This window comes from Lepidochelys kempii, chromosome 12, assembly GCF_965140285.1.
Source record: "Lepidochelys kempii isolate rLepKem1 chromosome 12, rLepKem1.hap1, whole genome shotgun sequence".
Lineage (NCBI taxonomy): Eukaryota > Metazoa > Chordata > Testudines > Cheloniidae > Lepidochelys > Lepidochelys kempii.
In genome coordinates this window covers 13959043-13985690 of record NC_136391.1, presented here as the reverse complement: position 1 = coordinate 13985690, position 26648 = coordinate 13959043, and the positions used below count along the sequence as shown (strand labels likewise).

The window sequence follows — 26648 nt, the reverse complement described above, 5'->3', positions numbered from 1 at the left end:
TCTGGCCTGTCTCAGACACCTCCTGGTGTCCAACCCGGCCTGCCTCCTGGCTCCCAACTTGAGCTCCAACGAGTAGGTCAAACTGTCCAGAATGCCCACTTCATGCTGTTAAGTTTCTTCTGATAACGTATCCTTCTATGTATAAAATGCTCATCAACAGGGTAACTGACTACTAAAATGTCAGTCACTATTAAGACTCATGTAATATGTTCTCATAATAGCTCAACAAAAGAAAAAGCACACCCAGCCCTGCAAACTCCACATCACTCTGCAGTTGACCATCGACTTGTATTACACCCAGATGTAAGGGTATGTGTTTGTTGTTATCCAACCAGCTCACTCAGCCTGCCCCAAAGACTATCTGTCTGAAAAATTAGGGTTGTGAACTATTATTAATTGAGCACTACCAGTGTGTTTAGTGCTTGACAAACATGGGACAAGACCTGGGTGAAATCCTATCCCCATTGAAACCAATGGGAAAACTCCTGTTGACTACAATGGGATCAGGATTTTACTTTTGGTCCCTGTCTCAATGAGCTAACAGTTGAAATTAGGTACACCCAGAACAGTCCGCACATAGGTGCAGGTACCTTACATATACATGCACTCCCTCTAAACTTCATGGTTTTCCACTGGACAAAGTTTTTAAAATGGAATTTTATTGACGTTGGAAGACAGTAGGTTCCAAATTGGTACGGTGATATGGTACTCCTCTAGAGTACCCTTTTCTTTTTGCGAAGACAGACTAACACAGCTGTTACTCTGAAACCTCTAGAGGCTGTCATCTTGTACTCTGGAATTCAAGCTTCCATGAAAAGAAAGAACAGCAAAGAAATGTAAGGTCTACGGACTTTACAGCAGCACAGCTGTACCGCTGCATCTGTGCAGCTGTAAGGTCTCCTGTGTAGCCGCTCCATGCTGGCAGGAGAGAGCTCTCCCGCTGGCATAATTAAACCATCCCCAACGAGTGGTGGTAGCTCTGTCAGCGGAAGAGCATCTCCATGCTGGTGCGTCTGTCGGTGAAACTTACGTCAGTCAGGAAACTGTTTTTTCACACCCCGACCAACGAAAGTGCTAGTGTAGAGTCAACCTGAGGCTTAGCCTTTATGTATTAAAAAAAGAAAAAGCCTTTTAGTTTATCTACAAAGTGTAAACCAATGCAGTTATGTATGCCACAGTTTTCAGACAGCCTGAACAATAGCTCTAAGAGGTGTGAACTGTCGTTGATATTGTAAACCTTTCAGGGCAGGGATTCACTCTCTTTTTGTGTGTTTTTTCACAATGCCCAGGTCCCCAATCCCAGTTGAGTCTTTTGACTCTTCCTCCTCCCTACAATCCCTACTGCTACAATTTCTACTCATATCAGTAGAGTGGTTGCTGAGGCATAATGAGGATTTCAGTATCAGCATTGTTTAATTATTCAACTGTTGCTTAAAGCCCACAAGAAAGAAAAGGGGAAATTATATAAAGATCTTCACATCTTTTACTGTCTCCAGTGGGCAGCTCTTGGTTTATGGGTGGAACTTGGTGGAACGCTGCTATTCCCTACCCCATGGTTCAACTCCTACAATGACACATCTAAAAGGAGATACTGGCAAGACCAATCTAAACTAACAAGGTAGGTATGGACGTTATCTGCATAGAGGTAGTAGTTGATGCTGTGGGACTGCATGAGGTCCTACATCCAAAGGACCTCCCAAAAGGTCCACTCAAAGACAAAGTGTAAAAGGGAAAGGGAAAAAGTTACTAATAAAGTGTGGGAGAGGGGAGGAAGAGGACTCACCAATGGAGATGTTGAAAAAGATTGAAAGAAAAGAGGAGAAGCAGGCAATCACAGAATCACAAGAATCCAAGGAGGAAGGGGAGTGGAAAAGGAGGAAGAAATCATTTGTGTCAAAAACAGAATATTGACGGAGTAGAATGAGAATAGAGAAAATACCTTTTCACTCAGCCAGGAGGAGGCCACTTGTTCTTTCTGTGGAGTGAAAGGGGCAGAAACTAGATCCAAGAGATAAGCAGAGGAAAAGACATTAAAGTGATGGGCTTACTCAAGGAACTTGTAGACTTCTTACTAGACTCTATGTAGACTGCATATTCAAGTAGCTTGTAGGCAATAGGATAAGTTTAGTAACTGATATCTAACATTCTGAATGTACAATTTTATTTTTGGTTATCAGTTCAATATATTCAGTATCATTTTTTCCCCCTGTAAAAGCTAGTCTGTAAGTTATTGTGCAACTCCACTTGGAAAATGATTGTTTCCTTGATGTTACTTCAATTCTCTACCAATCTAAGGACTCTTTCTATATATGTCAGCCATTTTGCAACGTTGGTTAGGATAGTTCCACTGCAAAGTAAGTGTATACATAGGCTGTAGTCAGCAGGAGAAACACCACAGGGTTGTGGTGACAGAAAATGGTTGCAACTTCACTTGTAGCAATAGGAAAGAGAGATGCAGGGAGTCATAATGCATTGAAGAATAGGAGGAATGATGCAGAGAATATGAACCCTCAGATGCTCTTGCAGTTGAGTTCTAAGAAAGTTCCTTCGAGAGAATTGAAGTTGCCCACTCAAACAGAAACCCTACTGAGGGCATTGATTTAAATACTGACTGCCTCCTGCTGAGATTAATCTCTCCTGGGATTCAAGTATTTGGTGCTGAGAGGTGTCATTTGGACTACTATGCATTAGTTTGGTGATCCTGGCCCTGTGTAAATTTAAATTCATTTCTGTGTTTGGAATTTATATTTTAAATGTTGTTTTTGTTTTGAAATTGCATTCTGTAGATATTGTTCTAATTTGCTAACACTTAGGTATTTGAACTCATTATATCGATATCTTCAAACTGATCTAGTTTTGAGACTGAAAGTTACTAAATTCCTGGTTTGTGAAGTGCACTAAGAGTCGTAGTAACGTGGCCTTTGAGCTGTTTTTGTTTTTTCCTCCCATGTCTTCACTCAGGTTTCACTTCAGAATGACTTTGTGCAAGATCAGTCAATGTCAGAATCTGTAGTTTTGCTACATATCCTAGCAAGAGAAAACAGCGGGAGGAAAATTTTAAAGTAGATTAATTTGATAAAATATTTCATTAACATTAATTAAATAAAATTTAAAAAAATCTATTCATTTTTGAGCTTCCTCTGGTTTTTAATGTAGACTATATTCTGTCCATTTCTGCAAGACCTGTATCTTGTGTTGCTTGTAAGGGAAAGTTGCAGTAAAAACACATGTCTTTCATTTTAATAAATATGCACTTGAACAGGTGTTTTATATTTCAGAAACACAGGAGGGAGAGACAACTGTCTCAGCATGTCCTACCTCTGCCTGAATTCTCCCTGTAAAGGGTGGGTGTGGGGTTGCTTTTCAATTCCATATAGATGACACAGCTTTTGAACTTGTACTATACTCTTTAGAGACAATCAAGTTAAAGTGTACGTCACTAGATGGCACTGAAAGATCGTTGTACGCAAAGTGAAGTCTTGAGTCTTCCCCTATGCTGCTACAGCTGCATGGATTTCTAGATGTCAGGAAAATTGTTTTATTGTTAAAGGGCATAGTGTAATATATTCATCTCCATCCAAGGCAGCCATTTAATGCCCTGAAACATGCCCCTCTCACAGCTCTGGCCTGTTAACTATGGTTATTTGGTGTAATAATTAGCAGAGTTTCTCACTAACAGTGGTACTTACTAACACCTCACATTTTCCTATGTGTTTTTGTACGTGACGGATTGTGCATTCTGTGAATGAAGTTAAGCAGGTCAAAGCCTAAGCCCTGTACAACACCACTATTTTCTGCACAATTGTTTTGAATGGGTATATATTAACTTCCCCGGAGTCCCTGTGGTGTGTAATGCAAACAAATTTCAGTTTTTATTTAATAGCCTAGTGAAGATTTGTAAACACAATACAGTTAACTTTTCAACTTTGGAACAATCAAAAATAAATGAGTAGCTTTAAAAATAGTTAGATCCTATGTACTCCTCCTAACAGTTATACACATTAGAAGCATATTTCAGTCCTTTATGAATTTTTGTGCAGATCATTCTACTTTTAGTTATTCAAGAGGAAAGTCACACAGGGATTTTAATGTTAATGTATATACTTGAGTGATATGTAGAAATACACATTTGTCCTCCATGTTCTGAGGATAGAGGTAGAAAGGCTGGGGTTGTGTTTAACAGGTTGTTTTTCTTCCTTTTTACTATCAGCCAAAAGTGAACTTGTTGAAGATTGCTCTGCTGGAAGTGTAAAAAAATAAAATCCAAAAGGGGATGTAGTGCTAGTGGGCAATACTAGACTGTCCAACCCTGGAGTCTGAAGTCCTCTACTACAGACAGTAGCCGTACAGGCTTCCCCATCTTACACTGTCAAGGTACCCTCCACCTTTATGCCAGTGATAAGAGTGCAAGTGTAGTTTAACTTCCATCAAGTCCTTGATTCTCTGCTGAATTAGTGCAAATTGTAATGGTTGATTTTATTAGTTATACAGACACTTAGTAATGGTTTGAGATGACCAACTCATTTCTCACAGTCCATAGAAAAGCTGGTAGATGATGGTTACTTTCAGTCACTACCTGCTTAGATAGGATTCAAAGTAGTGATTTTTAAAAAATGTTGGTCTGTAACTACTGCATTTGTCTGATTCACTATATTTTAAAATTCCTTCTTCCAACTTTTTTTTTTAATATCCTGCATTGTCCTTGTTTTATCTTCCTTTCATCATATGATGTTTTTCAACAAGCAACTCCCTTCCAGTTCGAAAGGTAGGTAGTATTATATAGTCAGTAAAAAAGAGCAAAGGTGACCCTGACAGTTTTCTCTTAATGTCAGCTCCTTGACCTCCATCTCTTTTATTAATGCATCTAAGCTGCTGTCACCTGGATGGCTATTACTTATAAGTGCATAGTATATGTGGAATGGTGGCCTAGTTTTGTGACTTTAGGTTAAGAGCACCTAGACTTGCAGAACCGCCGGATCAGATCACAGCAAGGTTGATTCAAGACGTTCTGAGTAAAGTGCAATTTGCTGACTGCAAGTCTCTGACATGTGTTTTTAAAAGTTGAGTAGGTTCGTGAGCATTAAAGATTCCGTGGACCTTTTCATAAGGGCAGGGAGGTTAGCCTTTGTATACTTGGACAGAATCACTCCTTAACACACAGTTGGGCAGAGTGCTAGACGACCGTCTGACTGCTTCCCTTTACCTAATTCTGGTTGTGGTTCTGTGGTGTCTATGGTATATCCTGTTGCTTACAAAGTGTTCTGGGCTCCATTAGGATGAAAGTTGCTATACAATGTAAAATATTGCTTGCTGTTTATGTAAGTTTTGTACTCCTGTGAGCAGATGTAGAGTCCACCATACCCTAAACAAAATGCACTGGTATATATTTATGGTAGTGCTCACTGTGTACCACACAGTTTCACAGCATTTAAGAAGGATGGTCCCTGCTCCAAGGAACTCACAGTTTAAAGAGAAGAAAAAAGAGAAAATTTATATAAAAGGCGACTAAATTCACTTTAGGCAGCATGGCAGAAGTGGCTTTTTGGGTCAGGAGCCTGTTGATGAGCTCAGAGAGGTTATGCCATGCAGGTGACTGCATAGAAAATGAGCAGGAAGAGACTGTGAGAGAATCTGCCATAAGGGTGGATGAAAGTGAGAGCGCTAGCAGAGTGGAGGGGAGGACAACACAAAGCTTGACAATGGAAAATAAGTAGGGAGAGCCAGAATTATGTAGAGCTTTGAAAAGTGATGACAAGAAGTTTAAACGCGCCATATATACCCTAGATTTAATAAAAAGAAAAGGAGTACTTGTGGCTCCTTAGGGTATGTCTACACTACGAAATTAGGTCGAATTTATAGAATTCGGTTTTGTAGAAAGCGTTTTTATACAGTTGATTGTGTGTCCCCCCACACAAATGCTCTAAGTGCATGTAGTCGGCGGAGTGTGTCCACAGTACCAAAGCAACCGTCGACTTCTGGAGTGTTGCACTGTGGGTAGCTATCCCACAGTTCCCGCAGCCTCCGCTGCCCATTTGAATTCTGGGTAGAAATCCCACTGCCTGATGGGGCTAAAACATTGTCATGGGTGGTTCCGGGTACAAATTGTCAGGCCCCCGTTCCCTCCCTCCCTCCATGAAAGCAAGGGCAGACCATTGTTTTGCACCTTTTTTCTTGAGTTACCTATGCAGACGCCATACCACAGCAAGCATGGAGCCCGCTCAGCTCACCGTCACCGTATGTCTCTTGGGTGCTGGCAGACGTGGTACTGCATTGCTACACAGCAGCAGTTTATTGCGTTTTGGCAGCAGACAGTGCAGTATGACCGGTGGCCGTCATCGACGTAGTCCTGGGTGCTCTTTTAACCGGGCGCCAGTGCATCTGAGTTGAGAGTGCTGTCCAGAGTGGTCACAATAGAGCACTCTGGGATAGCTCCCGGAGGCCAATACCGTCTAATTGCGTTCACAGTACCCCAAATTCGACCCGGCAAGGCCGATTTAAGCGCTAATCCCCTTGTCAGGGGTGGAGTAAGGAAATCGATTTTAAGAGTCCTTTAAGTCGAAAAAAAGGGCTTCGTCGTGTGGACGGGTGCAGGGTTAAATCGATTTAACGCTGCTAAATTTGACCTCAACTCCTAGTGTAGACCAGGGCTTAGAGACTAACCAATTTATTTGAGCATAAGCTTTCGTGAGCTACAGCTCACTTCATCAGATGCATCCGGTGAAGTGAGCTGTAGCTCACGAAAGCTCATGCTCAAATAAATTGGTTAGTCTCTAAGGTGCCACAGGTACTCCTTTTCTTTTTGTGAATACAGACTAACACGGCTGCTACTCTGAAACCTAGACTTAATGCTTCCCAGGGGTTTGGCTTTAGCAGAAACTCAAATAACAACCACCAAATATAAAGTTCAGCCTAAGTTTTGTCCCTAAGCTTGGTTGTTGCTAAGATTTCCGTACAGGACTTCTCTGTCCATATATATACTCCAACCCCACTGATATCCTTGGTGGCGCTAACAAGTTCCACCTGCTAGTAGGACTCAGCAGTAATTACACTGCATCTTCATGAAGAATTCAAGCACCAGATATCAGGATAACTCAACAACAAAGGAGCCTGGCAGATCCATGCTGCTTACAAAAGTCTGGCATCCTGTTAAAACATGTTGCCTTTTTTTCTTTAAACATGTTATTTTAGTTTATCCTATTGCTAGTTGATTATATAATCTTACTCCACTATTTGACACATCTCTTTGTGATATTAAAACTAAACCAGAAAAAGTAAAGGAGTCAGATATTCAGTGTGTGACTTGTCCTACTTCTGCACGTGAGGCCATGTAAACCTCTTTTTGGGGTCAGTCCTAAAGAGACACAGTTCAGGGCTGGGAGAAAGTAGTGAGCCTGTGGTAGGATTGCTAAGTGCTGTGGTCCTAATGATCCAATAAGGTGAAGTATACTGCAGGCTGATGAGCACAGTGCTTTTGCTGGCGAAGCATACGTCATGAAGCATTGAGCAGCTGGATGGGAAATACTGTTTTCTTATCATCCTTTGACACATTTCTGCGTCTGCAGCAGGTCATCTTGGCAGCCCTGCTTTCACTTTGTTCGGCGTATGGCTCTCAACTACACTCAAGTGAGCCAGTACTGTTTCCTGGTGTTTGTTGGTTTGTTAAATTTGACAGTCAGTTAAAATATACAGTAGTACAAAATTTAGTTTGCTCCACTGTAGGGAGCAAAACCTGGTAAAATAGGACAGAGGACTGTGGTGGGAAAAGATCACGAAAGCTTATGCTCTAATAAATTTGTTAGTCTCTAAGGTGCCACAAGTACTCCTTTTCTTTTTGCGGATACAGACTAACACGGCTGCTACTCTGAAACCTATCCCTTCTCTGTGAGCCTGTCAGTTTGTCATCTGTAGAAACTCCACACAGCATTTCTGAGAGTGGGAAGGAGGAGGGAAGAGTCCGGGACCAGCTGGCTTAAGCATGTGTCCCCGTCTTGAGGATGGAATTTCTGTATATCTAAATAAGTACTGAAAGTATGGTCAAAATGCTGGTCAGAGCTACATTACCTCCCTTTCATGTTGTGTGACCCCTTGTGCACAAAGCACAGATATGACCTTTGTATTAATGGCAAAAGGACTACTTAGTCTGTCATGTTACCACTAATGGGGGAAGGGGTGCAGGGAGGTAGGTAAGATCATGAAGGAGTTTTTCTGTGCATCTGGCCAGGGATCTCTCTGAAAATGGCTTTTCACACCTCCCTCTGTCTTCTACCCTTCAATGGCCATCCCTCCTACCCCTACTGCATTTTTATGGTGCTGAGGGATGGAAGGAGCCAATCAGCATTTCTGTGAAATCCTAGCTGGGAGGGAATGTGGGTTTGATTACTTTGTTCTCTCTTGCCTATAGGCCCCTAAACATTCAAGTAATAAAATAGAAAACTGGGAGCTAAATGTTTAATTTTTCTTCCCAGGTGTCTAGGTTGGTTTATTGTGATTAATAAAACAGCATTCTTTTAAGAAGCAATAACGCCTAACTTTGTTGTGCAACAGATGTATTCTTAAGCAAGTTGTTAAAGAGTGATTCCTTTGTATTATGGAATGTCTTGGTTTGGCACACAGCAAATGTCTTAACAGTTATATCTCTTTCCTAATAGTTCAATGCTCTTTTGTATTTCGCCTCTCAGTGCACTATAAACTAAATAATGGTGTTTTAGGATCTCAAACCATCCAGGCATGTAAAGGAAAATTAAATAATTATTTCCAATCACAGTAAGTTATATTTAGCATTAAAATAGTGCAGTGTATGTTCTAAGCAATATATGAACATGAATCTCACAACTCTCTTCTGAGCTAGGTATTGTAGGTAAGCATCATCATCACCATTTTACAGATGGGGAAACAGAGGAAAAATGAGTTCCCCAGGGTGGCACAGTAAGTCAGTTGCAGAGCCTAGATCAGATCTCCAGACTTCCTGACATTCTTTGTTGCACTCATTCCTCCAGATCATGCTGCTTCTCTTTTTAAAAACCAAAAAATAGACAAGTACGTGTTTACTTGTGAAGGCCCAGCAGAGTGGCAGTGGTGGAATGTGGTTCTTCAGGTGCCAGTCAGACAAGGTCAGTCAGAGGAGAAGGTATGTGCTAAACTAGAGGCCTTATTGAGTTGGGGGGGGGAAACAAATGCAGTGCTCAAAGAGCTGGTAAATACTATCTATCTGTTTACCAATTGTGGATAGATAGAACCAGACCATGGGCACGAGGAATAGACAGAGTTCAGTACCTACCTTCAGAACACAGGACTGGAAGGTTACTTCTCTTGCCTTAACATAGTGATAGCATTTGATATATGTTATCAATATGACTGTTTCTGCCCACATGGAAGAAATATAGATATAATTGATATCCATTCTAAATAGCATATGCTTTATGTATCTCACAATTATTATAAGAACAGATTAACTAATATAAAAGTGGCTCCTATTATAAATATATTGGGAAGTATTTATTGTAGATGTGCACCATATTCTATGGCCTGGCATATGGTACAATCTGATATTTGAGACCTAATGTATAATACATATCATATGTGAAAAAATACTTGAATTGTTATGTTTATAAAACTTAGCATTTTTCTCTGCATGTAACATATACATAAATCTATATGTGAATGACTGATGAAAAACTTTCGCACACTTGCATGAATGGTGATGAGCATATTAGCTTTACCTAGATTGACAGTCATGTCATTTTCACATTGTTTTTTTTTATATAGATTTATTTGTAAATGAATTCTGTAATTATGCCTCAAGAGCCTGATCCAAAGGCCTTTAAAATACGTGGAAAAGCTCCTATCAACGTGAAAGGGTTTTTGATCAGGCCCCAAGTGCCTGATTTCCTGCAAACCATCGGTTAGTATGCCATTGAAAAGCATTCATATGGAAATAAGTTATATGCACACTGTACATCTGTGTAGTTTAGAAAATACATAATCTCTGCAGTGATTGTCCTATTTCTTTAGAAGGTGCAGACACTTTGCAGAAGACCTGTTTTTATGGAACCATGGTCGTGAGTTTGTGGCCAAGTTACCATTCAAAGCCTTTTTTTGAGAACTGCACCACCAGTGAAGTCTGGGGCCAAAGGCACCTTTGATTTTAGAGACATTTCAGTTAGAATCTATTTCCATTAAAAAAAAAAAAAATAAAGTCCTTTTTTCAAGAACAACTTAATCACAAGTATTGAAGAGAGTAAGCAGCTGGGCTCCACTTCTGCAGCAGAGGCCCAACGAGACCTAACATGCTGGCTGTTTCCCAACTATCTCTTCTTCCCCCCCCCCCACCCCCCACTCTTAAAGTAAAATGAGTCTGTTAATTTTGGGGCATTTTGCATAGTATCATCTCACAAGGCCCCTCAAAATCTTAGGCTAGCTATATGCATTGTGGAGTATTTGTGTTAGATGGGAATCAGTTATGTATGGGCAGGAGGAACCCCAAAAATGTACCATAGGCCTGCCCCAAAAGTGTTAAGAGTGGGTCTCTTCCTCCACACCCAATGTAATTTGATAATACATTGTTTTTAAGATGTTCAGTATAACACATCATAAATATTTCAACCGTCAACCCCAAAAATAAAATAAAATAAATGAGATAAATTATCAAGGGGTTCTGTCTGTGGAAAGCTGTGAAGTTCTACATGTTTTGCTAAAATTGTGGCACCTGGCTTTATAACCTTACTGGGCAAGTGAAATCCATGGAAAATAATTTCAAATTTACCTCAGAGAGAAAATGTCGAGAGCCAACAATTTTGTAATGCTGTGAAGATGTTCAAATACTATGTAATGGGCATGACAGTTACAGTATGTGAAATTTAATGCTCTGGCTGCTTATTGATCTCCCCTTTAGCTGATGGTGTGGGCACAAGCATGTGCACTTAGCACCTGCTGTTTATACATTAACACTATCTTTAGCTTTGTTATCCAGGGGACTTTGAAAATCACACTTCATATCAAACTGGGGTCCTTTAAAATGTGTAGATATTTCCTAAACTCATTTTATTTCATTTATTTTTGAGTGCGAGGTCTTTTAAATAATATGTAAGTCTCAGATGATTAAAAAAAATCTTTAGTGTTTTGTTTTTTAAACATACTCGTATTAGACTTCAGATCCTTTTGTTGTTGTTATCAGTCATAAAAACAGTCCTGGATTCTCAACTGAACTCAATATTTTCTGGGGGCTGCAGAGAAACTGGTTGCATCTCCCTAAATCTGGACCTTGTTCTAATAATTCTGCAATAATGGATGTTATCTGATTTCATCATATGGTAAAGCCTTTGGGCTACTTGTAGTGGCTCATGTATGAGCCTGTAAAGTGGTGAGGGGGCACACAGAGCAACAAACAGCACAGGGTGCAGGCAGAATCCTGGTATTTGCCCTTCTTAAATGCGAAGTGCAGAGGGATATTAGTTTAGTCAGCAGAGCTAGTTACTCCAAACTCCAAAGCGGCATGGCTGTGGTCTTCTCATCCCCCCTCATCCCTCCAGTGGGTGGAGGTGCTGCATCTTGTAAGAGTCCACAGTTGATTGCACTCCCCCAGGGACCCAGAGGCATTTTTCTTTCCACTGTCCTCCACAGTCCAGATACCTGGCTGCTTCTGCTGTATGCTTCCACACAAGCTTCCACAGTGGCTGCTACAGCAATAGTATATCACTTAATAAATTTTTTATTACCATTATCATTTATTTGTATTGCAGTAGTATCCAGAGGTCAGTTATCAGGATCAAGGCCCCATTTTGTGAGGCAATGTAAAAACACATCGGCAGAGTTGGTTCCTGCTCTGAAGAACTTGCATTCTAGGATGAAAACCTAATTTTTGGCTTCTTTGAGATTCTTCTTGGTTTTCTTCAAAGGTTTGCCCTTCATTTTCTTAGAAAAGAACGTACAAATACCAGCTCAGAATTGAGGCCAAGTGCACTTTTAGTTAACCATCTCCAAACTTTAACACTAATCTCACTGTGTTGTTATGCACAAATTTATCAATGGAATGGGAATTCATCAGAGAAATTTTGTATTAGCATAACCCATCAGTGAGTCTGTGTTCCAAATTCCCCTCTGTGTCTGATCTGCAAAGGAGAGGAGTCTGTTATAACACCATCTAGAGACTCTGGCTCTTTGCTATAGCAACACATGGTTTTAGTTCTGGTGTGTCAGCAAGATGGTGGCTGTTGTATAAGAATGTGAGACCATCACAGATTGTGATGCCAAAAAGCATCCGTTGTTAAGTGTTAAGCCTTTAGCAAGCCTAAATCTGTATTAAAATTTTAATATATTCACTTAATTGAGCACCTCCTGCACACCCTGGCTTTTTGCTTAGGGAGCTCTCCTGCTGAAGACTAGGTTTTTCAAAAAGTGCAAGTATGCTTTTGCCTGTGCCAACATGCTTACATGCATGTGGAATTTGCACCTATTCCTGTCTGGGTGCAAATCAGAACATCCACTGGAGATGTGTGTACACTTTAAGAAATAACCTTGCTCAAGAGAAGAAGCCATTAAAAAAAAAAGTGAACTGCTTGATCAGTTGAAGAGACTAAATAATATTATATTATAATAATGTTTTGTCCATTTCTAGCACCGTCAGTCCAATGATCTCAAAGTGTTTTACAAACACTAATGTTGTCTTCACAGTGACTTGTTAGGGAAATATCTCCCACCCACTCCCAGCATTTTACAGATGAGGAAAAACAGAGGCATAGAGGAGTTAAGTGACTTGCCTAAAGCCAGGTTTCAGAGTAACAGCCGTGTTAGTCTGTATTCGCAAAAAGAAAAGGAGTACTTGTGGCACCTTAGAGACTAACCAGTTTATTTGAGCATAAGCTTTCGTGAGCTACAGCTCACTTCATCGGATTCATACTATCTTCTACACTTTCCACAGTACGCATCCGATGAAGTGAGCTATAGCTCACAAAAGCTTATGCTCAGATAAATTGGTTAGTCTCTAAGGTGCCACAAGTACTCCTTTTCTTTTTGCCTAAAGTCAGTGTATGACAGCGACAGGAATAGAACTGTGATCCCCTAACTATCTACCTTTCGTCTTAACCACAACACCATCTTGTTTCCCACTTAAAATGGAGTAGAACTCTTTGTGGAATAAAAATACAAGAGGAAGAATTATAATTACGGTATTTTATCTTTATTTGATCTGTTTTTTTTTTTTAATTATTGCTTGGCATGTTCTGTGTTAAGACTGGTGCTTAGCATTTCACACCTATATTTAACACCTGGTCAAACACTATTTAGCTCTTTGGCATTGGCTGTTAAGAGGAATTTTTGCTACAATTATCTGGATTAAGTAGAAACCATTTCCATTTACTGTCATTAAGCTAATTTAGTTCCCGGGGAGATATCCTGATAACGCTCTGCCTAGTTAAGTGGTATATATTGTATTTAGTTTCTCAGCATCTGTTTGACTGTCTTTCAATGAAACGGTGGGAAGAAAGCCAAGCAAAAATAGTCCTTAGTCTTTGCTCTTTTCAGATCCTTCACAATTCACCAAAAAAAAAAAAAAAAAAAAAAAGCCATGTTCGTCCAAAAATATAAAAGCCCTCTCACCCTGAACGAACGTGTGCGCGCTCTCTCACACGCACACATACGAGTCTGAAGAACGATTAATAGATGTTGGAATCTCTATAAAGGTAGGTAATTAATTTTCCCAAAGCAAGAAGTTTGCTTGCTTTCCACCAGTGTAGAGCTGATCCAGTAACCAGTCTGTACCTGCTGAAGGTGGATGCCGAATGGTAAAGGGACCAAAAAATGGATGATGCTGTCAAGGTGCTTGCAGTGATGCCAACAGTTTATTGATAGGGTCTGCTGGGGTGGAGCTCAGGGGCATTCTATCAGCAAAAAGAGGCCATGTTTGAATGATTTATCATTTCAACTTCCTATTATAATTACTTAAAGTGCTAAATCATGTGTGACAAATCTAACACTCAACTGGGCAAGAAGATTGCCAGTCCCTTTTCATTAACAGCTACTGGCAAAAGAACAATGTTCCCTTAGGTTAAAACAACAATTAGAGGACCCTTAACATATCAAGTCAGGCCACTGAGAGGGGATACTGATAGCAGACATTTTTCACACATAGCTAAGCTGTTTCAATGCATAAATTAACTCTGAGTTCAGTTACATCAGTCAAGTATGTTGTGCATATGCATGACTGGGCTTTGTGTGTGTGTGTGTGTGAGAGAGAGAGAGAGAACACCAGAATGTGGGCCTGCTGATTTATGAGAAGGGGTAGAGAGCTTGGACTCAGTAAGCAAAGCCAAACAGTACCTTAGCAGGAAGGAATATCAGTCTTTAGACAGCTGCTCAGTTATAAATACTGGTATTAGAACAAAGATTTTTGTTTGAAATCCTATAGTCTGTATATTACTTTTTTTCCCTCCCTCTATGACCCAATCAGTTAATAAGGTCCTATATACTCCGTAATCTAACTAGTTTGTTTAATGGGACAGTAAAATGAACGATGATTACATAAACCAAAAAATATTTGGAAATGGAGTGCAATTTGGGAACTCAAGTTATGAACCATTAAGTATTTTTTAGATAACTCTAGATCATGAATTTTAATTCATATTAGTCTAGATGGAGTCATGTGGTTCTTGGCCTTAAGAACCGATAAAGCCTGTTTGACATATGATAGTGGGAGGGAAGGTGAGCTGTACTGCCCTAAGTACAGTGCAATTTGTGGTGTTATATCTGCCAGTATTTTTTGACAGATTAGATTATAGGAAGAAAGGTAGCACAGATAGTGTAACTGTTGGTTAATCTGATTATAATGAAAGAAAATTGAAAATATAACTGCATTTGAATCAAAATGGAAAAGAGAAGAAATTATCTGAAATTTTCTTTGTGATAATGCACTATATAGAAAAGTACAAACAGCAACAGTACATTTCTAGAATGCATTTTTTATTGTTAAAGATTCATTTCTGACTGAACTGGATTCAGTGAACCATTTGAATGATCTGTTACTATAAAGTTTTAATAGGTAACACCAACTAACCAGGTTAAAGAATCACTGTCACCTTGAAAATCATGCTTCTACCTGAAGTCTTTGTAACTACTATAATTGCAAATTACATCTAATATTATAAAAGGAAGATAGGAGAAGAAAACTTATTTTTAGTTTGCTTACTTTGTGCGATTTGATAGTATTTTGGGTATAGTCAGTTTCACAGTTACAGTCAGTTTTTTCCTGTGCTAAAAGACTCATATTCAGGGGAGCAAAAAAAGCTGTTTTGTTTTTTCAGGAATTTTAAAATCTAGTTTCAGGATTTATTTTTTAAAATGCTGTTTATCAGAAACTGAGATTTTTTTTTAATTCAATTTGTCAGTATCCTGTAAATATAAAAAGAAAATCATACCTGCTTCTTTCAAGTTAGCACTGAACTTGTCCCAAATGGAACAGTGACTGTACTGTATTGTACAGTCTATGAGGTTACATGGGATTTTAAGCCATGAACCCAAGAGAGACTGTGATCCAAGAATGTGTTTGTCTGAGGTCTGATCTATTGGTAGTCTTTCCATTAACTTCAGTGGGGTTTGAATCAGGCCCCCAAAGGAGGAGTGAAAGGCAAATAACATTTTTGCCTGCACTTTTTGAAGATTCACTTTTCTCCATTATATCGCTAATTGTGTGAACTTGAGTAAGTTGCTAGACCTCTCTGTACTCATCTATGAAAATCTACATTTAACTTACTGTGCCTTATAAGGATAATGAGACAAAATTCATTACATTTTCTTCAGATCCATGGATGAAAATTGCTATATGCAGTGGGCCTGATTTTCTCTTGTCACAACAGTGTAAGTCAGAAATTGACTCAGTTGAATGCAGTAGAGCAGGGGTGGCCAACCTGTGGCTCTGGAGCCACATGCGGCTCTTCAGAAGTTAGTATGCGGCGCCTTGTATAGGGACCGACTCCGGGGCTGGAGCTACAGGTTCCAACTTTCCAACGGGCCGGGGGGTGCTCACTGCTTAACCCCTGGCTCTGCCACAGGCCCTGCCCACTCCATCCCTTCCCACCGCCTCCTCATTACCTGCTGTGCCCTCGCTCCTCCCCATCCCACCCAGAGCCTCCTTCACGCCACGAAACTGCTGATTGAGAGGTCGGGGAGAGAGGGAGGCGCTGATCGGCGGGGCTGCCAGTGGGCAGGAGGCGCTGGGAGCGGTGGGGGGAGGAGCTGATGGGGGGCTGCTGATGTATTACTGTGGCTCTTTGGCAATGTACATTGGTAGATTCTGGCTCCTTCTCAGGCTCAGGTTGGCCACCCCTGCAGTAGAAAGAAAAGGAGCACTTTTGGCACCTTAGAGACTAACCAATTTATTTGAGCCTAAGCTTTTGTGAGCTATAGCTCACTTCATCGGATGCATGCAGTGTGAAAATACAAGTACTCCTTTTCTTTTTGTGAATACAGACTAACACTAACGGCTGCTACTCTGAACCCTGCAGTAGAGTTACAATGGTTTGAAACTGATGTAAGTGAGAAGCAAATAAGGCCCATTAATTGCAAAACATTTTTATTTATACACCTACAGTAACAATAAACATTTAATGAGAAGGGCTAGTGGACCTGCTGTGTGGGCCCAAAGAATAGTTTGGATTTTAGAAATGTTTCTTTGGAAGAAGCAGCCAGATTTGGAGGCATCCTGCATATGAAAGGTGGGAGGAATGGAAGGAGTCAAACAGCTCCCGCTCTCCAGATTGCAGGCCTGAATGACAGAGGAGGGTTGTTTTGTCTTCAGATACAGAGAATGAGGAAGGCCTTTGGAGGAAAGATTAGAAGTTCAGGACTGTCCATGTTATATCTAAATTGACCGTGAGACTTCCACATCCAAGAGGAAATGTCTGAGGTACATGCCAAGATTCGGGATTATTTGAAGAGAAGTTGCTTAGGGGTGGGAAGGTAAACATACAGATGGTAGATGAAGCTGTTTAAGAAGATGACACCCATACTGAAATTGTAAAGGGAGGCGAGAAGGCCAAGCACAGAGCCAAGTGGGATTTCTATAGAAAACGGGAAAGGAAAGAGGACCCCGCAAAAAGAGTTGGTCAAGGCAATTAGAAAATGAAGACACATGGGTGATGTATACTGGGAACAAAACAAATAGGAGTTCATAAGATCTTAATGAGGAAAGGGGTTTTTTGAAGACTTTTTAGAATTCAGCTCCTGTCTTCAGCATAAGTGATTAAAGGAATCCATGTGCTCATATATCTACTGTATGGATCATTCTTAAGACTAATTGTTTTGCATTGCTAAGACTTGCCAGATTTCTGTAAGCCATCTGTTGAGAGTAATCACAGCAGAAGCTGAAAACTTTTCAGCTAACACAATGTCCATAATTACTGGGTCCAATGTTGATCACACATGAGTAAAGAGAGTGTATTAGCACAAAAGGATAGTTGGAGTGCATCTAACGTAAACATGGCCTTTGCAAAGATTTTGAATGTGTAGGCTATGTTCTATGCAGATCAGACCTTTATTTTATATTACATGAGTAAAAACAAACTTCTTAAACTAATAAGATCTTTTATTGACAACTGTAACTTTAAATCCAATTAAAATATAAAAACAAATATCAAAGGTCAAGATCTGAGAACTTTTATGCCAAGTTTGAGGTTGGATTGAATTTTACAAATGATATATCAAACTGTGAAACCAGAAGTAGTTTTATAACCTCATATATTATGTTTTGTGTATAATTAGTGGACATCATCTATAATGGACTTCATCTTCAACTTAGATTTCCAGCTTTGCATGTGTATGGTACTGTTAAGTCCTCCCTTCTCCCCTCTTTCCTTTCCCCCCAACTAGACTGTTAACTGCAAGTAATAAGAACAGTTGTAGGTAATGGGGGCAAATGACATATCAGTACAAAACATCTTGGGGTTTTAGGCCTTATGTTTCAGGTTTTTAAAATGTTATTTTTTTAAAATGTAAGACATTTTTGGGTCAAATTTGAGAAAGACCTTGTAAAGTAAGGGAGCCTTTCTAGGGAGGGCTTGGCAGTGTATTAAAAAGTTTTTAAGTACTGCCCATATAACTATCCTATCTTCATTTTATAAATCCATCCAACCTGACAACATTTGAGCAGTGAGACTGTTTAGGTAACATATTCTGGTTTTATATATAATCTGAGGGAACATTCATATTCAACTGCAGCTTTAAAAGGGACTGATGGCTCCTCCTGTGGGAAGCACCAAAGGTGAGTGTGGGAGAGACACGTTTGAAAACTCAGAGGAGTTTGCTTCATGGAGTTGGGGCCGTCTTCCTCTCCAGGGGAGAGGCGTTTGCATTCTCAGGGTGGGGACACGGACACAGCCTACATCCCTCACAATTTCCAAGGCCCTATGGGAAGACAAAACACAAGGCTGACTAAGCAATGCCATCTCTGGGGATGGACTTTCCTTTCATGCTGATGACAGGCCCCCACCTCTCTCTGGTAGTACCTTCCATGGGATTTTTGCTTCTGTAGGTTCTCCTTCCCCCCATTCCCTCTCCTCAGTAACGCATCATTAAAGTCAATTAAACTTAAGGATGTACTTAAGTGTTTTGCTGAACTGGGGCCTAATTAATTCTTCTCTTCCCAGAGGAGTGTAAAACCTTGGGTTACCAACGTTCTGATTGATTGCAGAAAACTGAACGCCCTCTGCCCTACCCCTTCCCCAAGGCCCTGCACCCTGCTCACTTCTTCCCCATTCTCTCTGTCGCTTGCTCTCCCCTCCCTCGCTCACTTGCTCATTTTCACCAGGCTGGGGCAGAGGGTATGGGCTCTGGGGTGGGGCCAGGGATGAGTGGTTTGGGGTGTAGGAGGGGGCTCCGGGCTGGGGCAGAGAGGTTTGGAATATAGAAGGAAGCTCAGGGCCGGGGCAGGCAGTTGGTGCGCAGGAGGGGTTCCAGGGTGCAGGCTCCAGGTGACGCGTATTTGAGGTGGCATCTGGAAATGATGACATGTCAACTGGCGCCTAGGTGCAGGGATAGCCAGGCTGGCTCCACGTGCTGCCCTCGCCTGCAGGCACTACCCCCACAGCTCCCATTGGCCACAGTTCCCAGCCAGTGGGAGCTGCGGAGCCAGTGCTGGGGGCGGGGGCAGCACCTGGAGCCCCCGTGGCCACCCCTGCACTTAGGAGCCGGACATGCTGGCCACTTCTGGAAGCCACATGGAGCCAGGGCAGGAAGGGAGCCTGCTGCGCCGCCAACCAGACTTTTAACAGCCGTGTCAGCAGTGCTGAGCGGAGCCACCATGGTCCCTTTTTGACTGGGCATTCCAGTAGAAAACCAGATGACTGGCAACTCTAGTAAAACACACAGATAGCAGTTAATACAGCTGTGTCTCACTGCCCCTCTAACTGCTTCATTATGACCTCAGAATGCATGGAATTCACACCAAGGGATTTCTGTGGGCTCTCAAAATGGGGAACATGCCAACGGTTGTTGTGTTTTCCCATTTGCGCTTTCTGCTGCAGTCCAACACTTGCCTGTTCCCATGTGCCTAAGGAAAAGGGAGATTCAGGCAGTCAGGTGAGAAACTCTGTCTGGATTAAATTCTCATCTCTCTTATCTCTGTCTTTCCCTATTTTAAGGTCATGACATCTTGGGGGAATATGTTTAGGAGTATCTCATCTCTTCATTTAAAAAAATGAATAATCCAAATAAAATTTAGGCAGCAGTTAGATTACGGACTGAAGGTCATTATAACATGAGTTAGGTTGTGATTTAGAAAATTAAATTAATTTACAAGTATGGATGAATCTGAATATGCAGAATTGTTACTTTGCAATTAGTAGTATTTACTTTCTATCAGACAAGTCAAAACAAGCACATTTTCAATAGTTACAGATTTGAAAGAGTAAACTAAAAGGACTTAAAGTACACACGCCTCAATGACATTAAACATGAACTAATGACATTACAATCAAAACTCATTATAATAATCAGTACCTATGTCAAGAAACCTTCATAAGAAAATGGGACTTTAATTTATCTAACAACAGAGTCTTGGAAAGTTACCAAACTAACTGGAATGCTTCTTTCAAAATATTTATTAAATAAATGTTGGACTAAGCTGTCAGTTTGTGATTCTGCCCTTGGTAAGAGGCAGTGCATTTGTTTCGCTGCTTCTGGAGCAACCCAGGAGTGAGATTGTGACTTGGGGAGTCACAAGATCACCTACATCCTATGCTCTGAGGAGGTGGTACATTGCAACAGATCTGTGCTTGTCACAGTGTCTGTTCCCCAAAGCACTGCCATAGTTATACTGCTAGGACTGTTGGGGTATGGAGTCAAGACTCCATCCTCTCTTGCCACGTTCCACCCACCTGTGCAAAGGTGGGGACATAGAGGCTTTATTGAGCATCCATTCTCCCTGTGCGGAAGTGGCAACAATCTAGTCTTACACCCCCTCTTGCTGCCTTGTGTTGACATGCAGGATGGGCCATGGTCTGGCCCTTTATGGAATTTCAAAATACCTTTTAATCACCTGTACAGAAAATAAATAGCTTATGTTCATGGGTTGGTATCCATACTCTAGAATTATTCATAGTTTAATTGTGTAGGAGGCTCCTATTCCCATACAGCATATATGAAAAAAACCATCAAAGATTTATGCAAGATTTTATGTGAAAATAACAGAGAACAGGATGATGAACGGTTAAGAATATGTGACAAGAGGATTAATATGGTACTTGGGTCACTTCATTATTTTTGTAACATCTGCCTAAATGCTTTTTTCTTCTGAGATGTGACAGATCTTTGCTTTATTCTGCATGCTTCCAATCATATGTTGAGAATAGGCAGGTGTGTGCTTGGACTGAAGGAAAGGGTTTGATGTGCGGATTTCAGAGTGCGGATTTTTTTTTTTTTTTAAGTCCTGAGAATTCCCTTTTCTGAAGGATGAGCATAACTTTCTGTAGACAGCAGCTTCTGCTACAGTTCACCCAGGCAAACAGCCCTTTGCTCTCAGTAGAGGACCAAGAATAAGCTGCCTGCTTCATTGGTACTTGTTCAGTGGGTTCATTGTCACCTCCTCACCTGCAATATCTCAGTTTGCATAGTCAGTGTTTGCAGGAGCCTTCTGCTACTGTCAGTGCTCCCAACCAGCCTGGGGTAAGTAAATCACCTTCCTTTATCTAGTCTTAAACTAGTGCACCTGAGAGAGGATGACAACTGCCAAGCAGACAGGCATCATTGGCTTTACTCACCTATGTACAGATAGGTGGATGTCTTTTCTTACTCCTTTGCCTTTATTCCTTTGCAATTTTCTGAGCAGGATCAACAGGGACTTTTTTGTTGCATTCAATCAGTCTTCTGTCTCCTCCTTTACTTGCAGTGTTGGATGTATTGGTGTATTCTCCAGTTTAAGACCAATAGTGGCCCTTTACTCATCTCAGGCCTCCATTTCTCTCAAAGGTCACCTGCACATCAAAGAGAGAAAAATCCAAATGCTTTTCTGAATGATTCATATGATGAGAGTGACCTCTCAGTCCAGGGGTACGTTGCTCTGCAGATCCTGCTCAGAGAACAGTGAGGAGGGTATTGGTGGAAGGACAATCCACTTTCTCACTCATGCTTATATAGGGCTTATCTACACTTACTGGAGGATCGACGCTGTGGTGAAGACCCGCTAAATTGACCGCCAATTGCTCTCCCATAGACTACTGTACTCCACCGGATCGAGAAAAGTAAGGGGAGTTGGCGGGAGAGCGTTTCCAGTCAACATTGCATAGTGTAGACTCTGCGGTATTAACGTAACTCAAATTGCATAACTTAGATCGACTTTCATGCATAGAGTAGACAAGGCCTCAGCATCTTAGGCCTTGTCTACACTAAAGGGAAAAGATTTAAGCTATGCAGTGAGTTACGTGAATAGTGTAACTCAAATCGACATAGCTTAGATCTACTTACCACGGGGTCCACATTATGCGACGTCAACGGGTCTTCACTAAATTTACCGCTGATGTATCGATCATCACAGCGTTGATCCTCCAGTAAGTGTAGACAAGCCCTTAGTTTGTTTAAACTTTATCTCCTATATTTTCAAAATGTTACATGGGATTTTGGCTGCGTGACTCATTTAAGGTCAAAGGTTGGTACATCGCTATAAATCAATAGTTCTTAACATTTAGAAGGAATAGTTATTTGTAGACTATGTTTTGGAAGTGTCTGGCTGACTTATTACATGTGTATGTGGTCTTGCTTCATGTCCAGAGAGATTACTTGGTGTAGTGAAGCTGATCTTTTTTCCTCTAGCAACATCCTGCATATGTGAGAAATGCATGGCAGGAGAATGCCCAGGGCTATCTTTAACTCACGCACCAGATTTTGGTAGGTTTTTTTGTAAACTGATCACTCTTTGGAGTTAGTTTGGGTCACTCAGTTTGGTCACATTAATCCTGTTTCAAGCAGTGCCCACCCATTTCTGTGGTTGTATATCTTCCTCTTGTAACTGTCAACAAATTTGATAGCTGTGATTTCTACAAGAGCATGGTAACAATTTAATGTCAATTATTTGTAATAGCCAAGTATTTCACTTCTGTTATTTAACTTATTCCAAAGTGGAGATATCTGTTGTACTCAGCACTTAGATGCAAAGATGATAGGCACCTTTAAAATTACATTTGAGAGTGACAGAAGAAAGAGCCTTAATGATGCGTCATGGTTCTTTTCTCCTAATTATTTGAGAACACCCTAATCCAAATTTACATTCTCCATTAAGAGGCAAATCTTGCTTGCCTTGATGTCATTGAGACTATTTGTGTGAGAAAAATATCATCTCTTCAATGAATGATACATACATCATATGGTACATTGCAAAATTTAACTTGTGCTTTTTTCATTTCTAAAGATACTTTATGGTTCAGAAATTCTTGTAACATCATATGTCTAAATATGATCTACAGTACATGTTCATACCAACGTCTTGGTCTGTAACTTGGAGGTACTTTCAAATCTTCTGGCTTTCCTGTATGATGGTGTTTGCACAGGTGGGGAATTTTCATTTGAAAAACTAGGCGTGCTTAGTTTTAATAGCACATACACTGAATAGGGTCCTTATGTGTTGTGTCGTTTTACAAGTAAGAGAAAAGGAAATCTATTTGGAAATGGTATTGATGCCCTGCATGATGATACATCAGGCAGATACTTTTTGCACAGCCATGCTGCCTGGTTGGAGAACGTCACTAAGTGTTCCCCCTTGAACTGCTTAATTGGTAAACAGTTAACCAGGCATATAATATTTCAGAATGTAAATTCAGGCAGTGCACTTTTGCTGCACCTTCATTACACTTCCTGATTGTGTAACAGACAGGCATTTCTCTGCATCAGTTACTGTTCCTGCTGTCAACAAATAAGACGTAGTTACGGAGATAGATTCCACATCTCATCATGTAATTTACTGTATCTTAGCAACAGCTACTGGTACATTAATTCCTTGTTAGTAAAGCGATATAGACATACAAAAATTTCATGGAGAAAGTTGCACAAAACCACGGTCCTCTATCGTTGAAGCTAACAGAGAGCTCACTTAACTGAGGGTAGCACATTCCTTATACTCACTATGAGACAGTCACTAAGAACACTCACATGTGTGCATAATGCCAGTTTATTACAAATGTTAGAGTTGGGTTTAGAAAGCAGGTGTTCCTGGCTTCCAATCCTGTACTCAGCTCCACACCTAAATAATGTCGCTTAACAGTCACAGCAATCCGTGAAATGTATTTACACAGAGATCCACTCCTATTTCAGAAGACAGAGGAGCAGGCGTATGTAGATTTCCAGAGCAGTGCAAGTGTAGTAGCACTGATGATGATGCATCTAAGCAAGACATAATCCCCACATGTCAACAGACAGTCTCAGTATAAAAGCCAATTGGAAGAAACACGCAGAGATTTTATTTGAAACCAGATATCAATATTCTGTTTCTAAGGTCTTGTTAATTACAAAGAATTTTAAAATATAGGAATCCGATGTAGAAAAAAGGTCTCTTTAAGCTACTAAGTAATGGATAATGTTACATTTTAAAAAGATCTTTCCACCTTTTCTGCACCTCCTGAAGTTGCTGTAAATACACCACTTATGTAACAGTCCTTATACTTCGTCTACAGCCAGCTGGTATAGCTGGGTCTTTGATTTTTCTCTTTTTTTTTTTATATTTTGGAGGAATTTGTGAGTAGCTTGATGTATTTGACATCTATGAGACATCTTCTTGTATATGAGAAGAACAGTGTGTTATGCCATCCAGCTGTGTGCATTTGTCTATACTTCAAGCTGAGGAGCAGCACTTAGCCAGATCTGACAATCAAGTGTGAGCTAGTGCTACCCACACTCAAGAGTACATTGTAATGTTGTGTGCTTTTGCCAAGAGCTTGGCATTTGACAAAAAAATTGTCAGTTGTGTTTCTCCTCCTCTGTCTGCTAGCCTTGAGTTTTGTTTAGTTTAATATACTTTTATTGTATGTTTCAAAATCAGCAAAGGCAGCCTACTGTTTTCAGTGTAATAAATAATGTTAACATAAAAGTCATACAATGTTTTTTGTAACATAAAAGAATGACTGTTTGGGAATATGCAGTACGCTAACATGTCTGCCAACTTAATCTAAAGTTACATTCGGCTTGGTTTCACCAATGACTCATAGTCAGTTTATAAAGTGTCCCCAAAGAAAACTATAGACTGAGAGATCAGAGTACATTTCTAGTTTGTAAATGTCAATGCTGTTCTTGTCAGTCTAGTTAGGATCAGTGGATGTCAGTCAGTGAGTGGTGATATTATTCGTCTGTGCTACCTGCTCTTGGTTCAGACTGACTGACGGACCAATCTGATAACCATAATACTTCAGTGTTCCCCTCCACAAGTGAAGCATACATTTTATTTGCCTTATGCTATAACCTGAGGACAATAATAGTGAAAATTTGTATTTTGTCTTTTATACCCTAGCATTGCATTTGTGTTCTTAATAGTTTATCTTGTTTTGTCTTTATTTTCATTATAAGATCAGAGATTGGTCTGTGTAATACTTTCATTCTTCTCGGATGCAAACACCAGGATGGGGAGGATCAGTTTAGGATAGCACATGGGACACATTAACCAGGAGCAATGGGATGTGATTATAAAAAGGGAAATTTAGTGACTATCAAGTAAATCTTCTTGACAAAGAAACCTTGTAGCCTGTGAAATATTCTAAGCAGGAAATAGTGAAAGCCAGATTAAGACTAGAGAAAGAACTGTAGGTGTGTAGGGAATAACCTTGCAGTGGCAGAGGTGAATTAGAAAGTATAACTACTAATTTTGATTTTTTTAAATTTGATTTGAGCTTGTTGATTTGTTTCCGTTTTAAAATTGTTATAAAATGTATTATGTTTCTGATTTCACACACGTGAACATTTTTAATATGCAAAAAAAATTAAATATTTCTCATAGTTGTGTTTTATATGGTGGAAAATATTTAAAGAAGAAATATATTAAGGATTTGAAGCCACTTGTATTCAAATGCTATGGCTAACTTTTAGCCTCTTGTGGCATTTAACTGCTGTTTAGTATCATCATTTTTATTAATTATTTGTTAATGACCAGTGATATGCTCAGAACTGCACAAGAGAGACACAGATGAGATGCACTAGGAGAGGCAAAGGAAATATTGACCAGGAATGTTGAGCAGAATCTTATACTTTCTCAATATTCTCCTCTTATATCAGGTTCAGGCAGAGATGGAATTTGATTGATGTGGCAGAATGTGCATGGGCCTGTCATGGTGTAAAAATTATTGCTTCAAAAACCTCTATGGCTAATGCCAAACTCTCTCTCTCTCATGGTCTATGGTATTAACTCCATAATAAACACACACAGTATCAGCTATCTATTTTATTAAGACACACATGCAGGAAAATTATGGATTATAGACCTGCTTTTCTTAATCGTTTTCTTAAAAGATAGGACTATTAAGTGGATTACAACCAAAACATTCTCATTTTACTCAGAAAGCTGTTAGTTCTGTCAAATTAATTGCCCCAGCCACTCAGAAAAAAACAAAGATAAAAGAAAAAACATGAGATGGAAAAAGGAGGGGAAGCTCTTCTTTATAGTCAGGTGGTGGATGACTATTAGCTTCAGATTGGAGTTGTTATTTCCTTGGGCAGGCATAGTTCCTGGTCCACATTGAAGTCAGGTTGGAAGATTGGATTGGAGACAAGGTAAAGAGGACGAAGTTTCCTTTTCTTTTCTGGTTGGCTGGAATAAACAGACACTATATGAGACACATAGTCTAAAACAAAATTCAGGATTGTTTAGAGTATGTTATTAAACCACAGCCTGGGGTACACTAGGCTTTACACCCACTACACCTAGAATTTGAAGGAGAAAAAGAAAAGCAAAGAAATAAACAAGATCCAGCATTTAAATCAGGCAAAGTTCTGCAGAATCTTGAAGGATGAGTATACTTTTTCAGTGTGTAAGGGAGGTTCTCCTAAGGACGAACTGAGGATACCAAAAAGTACTGTACTTAATCCTCTGAAATTACTAAACTGAAATTGGGGAAACTCAATTAAGTGGACAAACCTCAATTAAGATGAGGTTGCATCTACTTCTCCTTGTTTAAGATGTGTTTTCTTAAATT

General features: G+C 40.1%; 1 protein-coding gene across 9 annotated transcripts in view; it reads left to right on the top strand.

Moving 5' to 3' along the window:
- Nucleotides 1–26648, top strand: part of FTO (FTO alpha-ketoglutarate dependent dioxygenase) — a 327030-nt gene that overhangs the window by 39274 nt on the left and 261108 nt on the right. The window contains exon 1 of one of the 9 annotated variants that reach the window (XM_073307609.2): nucleotides 22995–23024. The exons of the other annotated variants lie outside the window; for them this stretch is intronic. Within the exon in view, the coding sequence (XP_073163710.1) occupies nucleotides 23007–23024 (18 nt within the window). The 5' untranslated portion in view covers nucleotides 22995–23006. Of the gene's footprint in view, nucleotides 1–22994; nucleotides 23025–26648 lie in introns of those variants that run through there. 9 annotated transcript variants of the gene reach the window in all.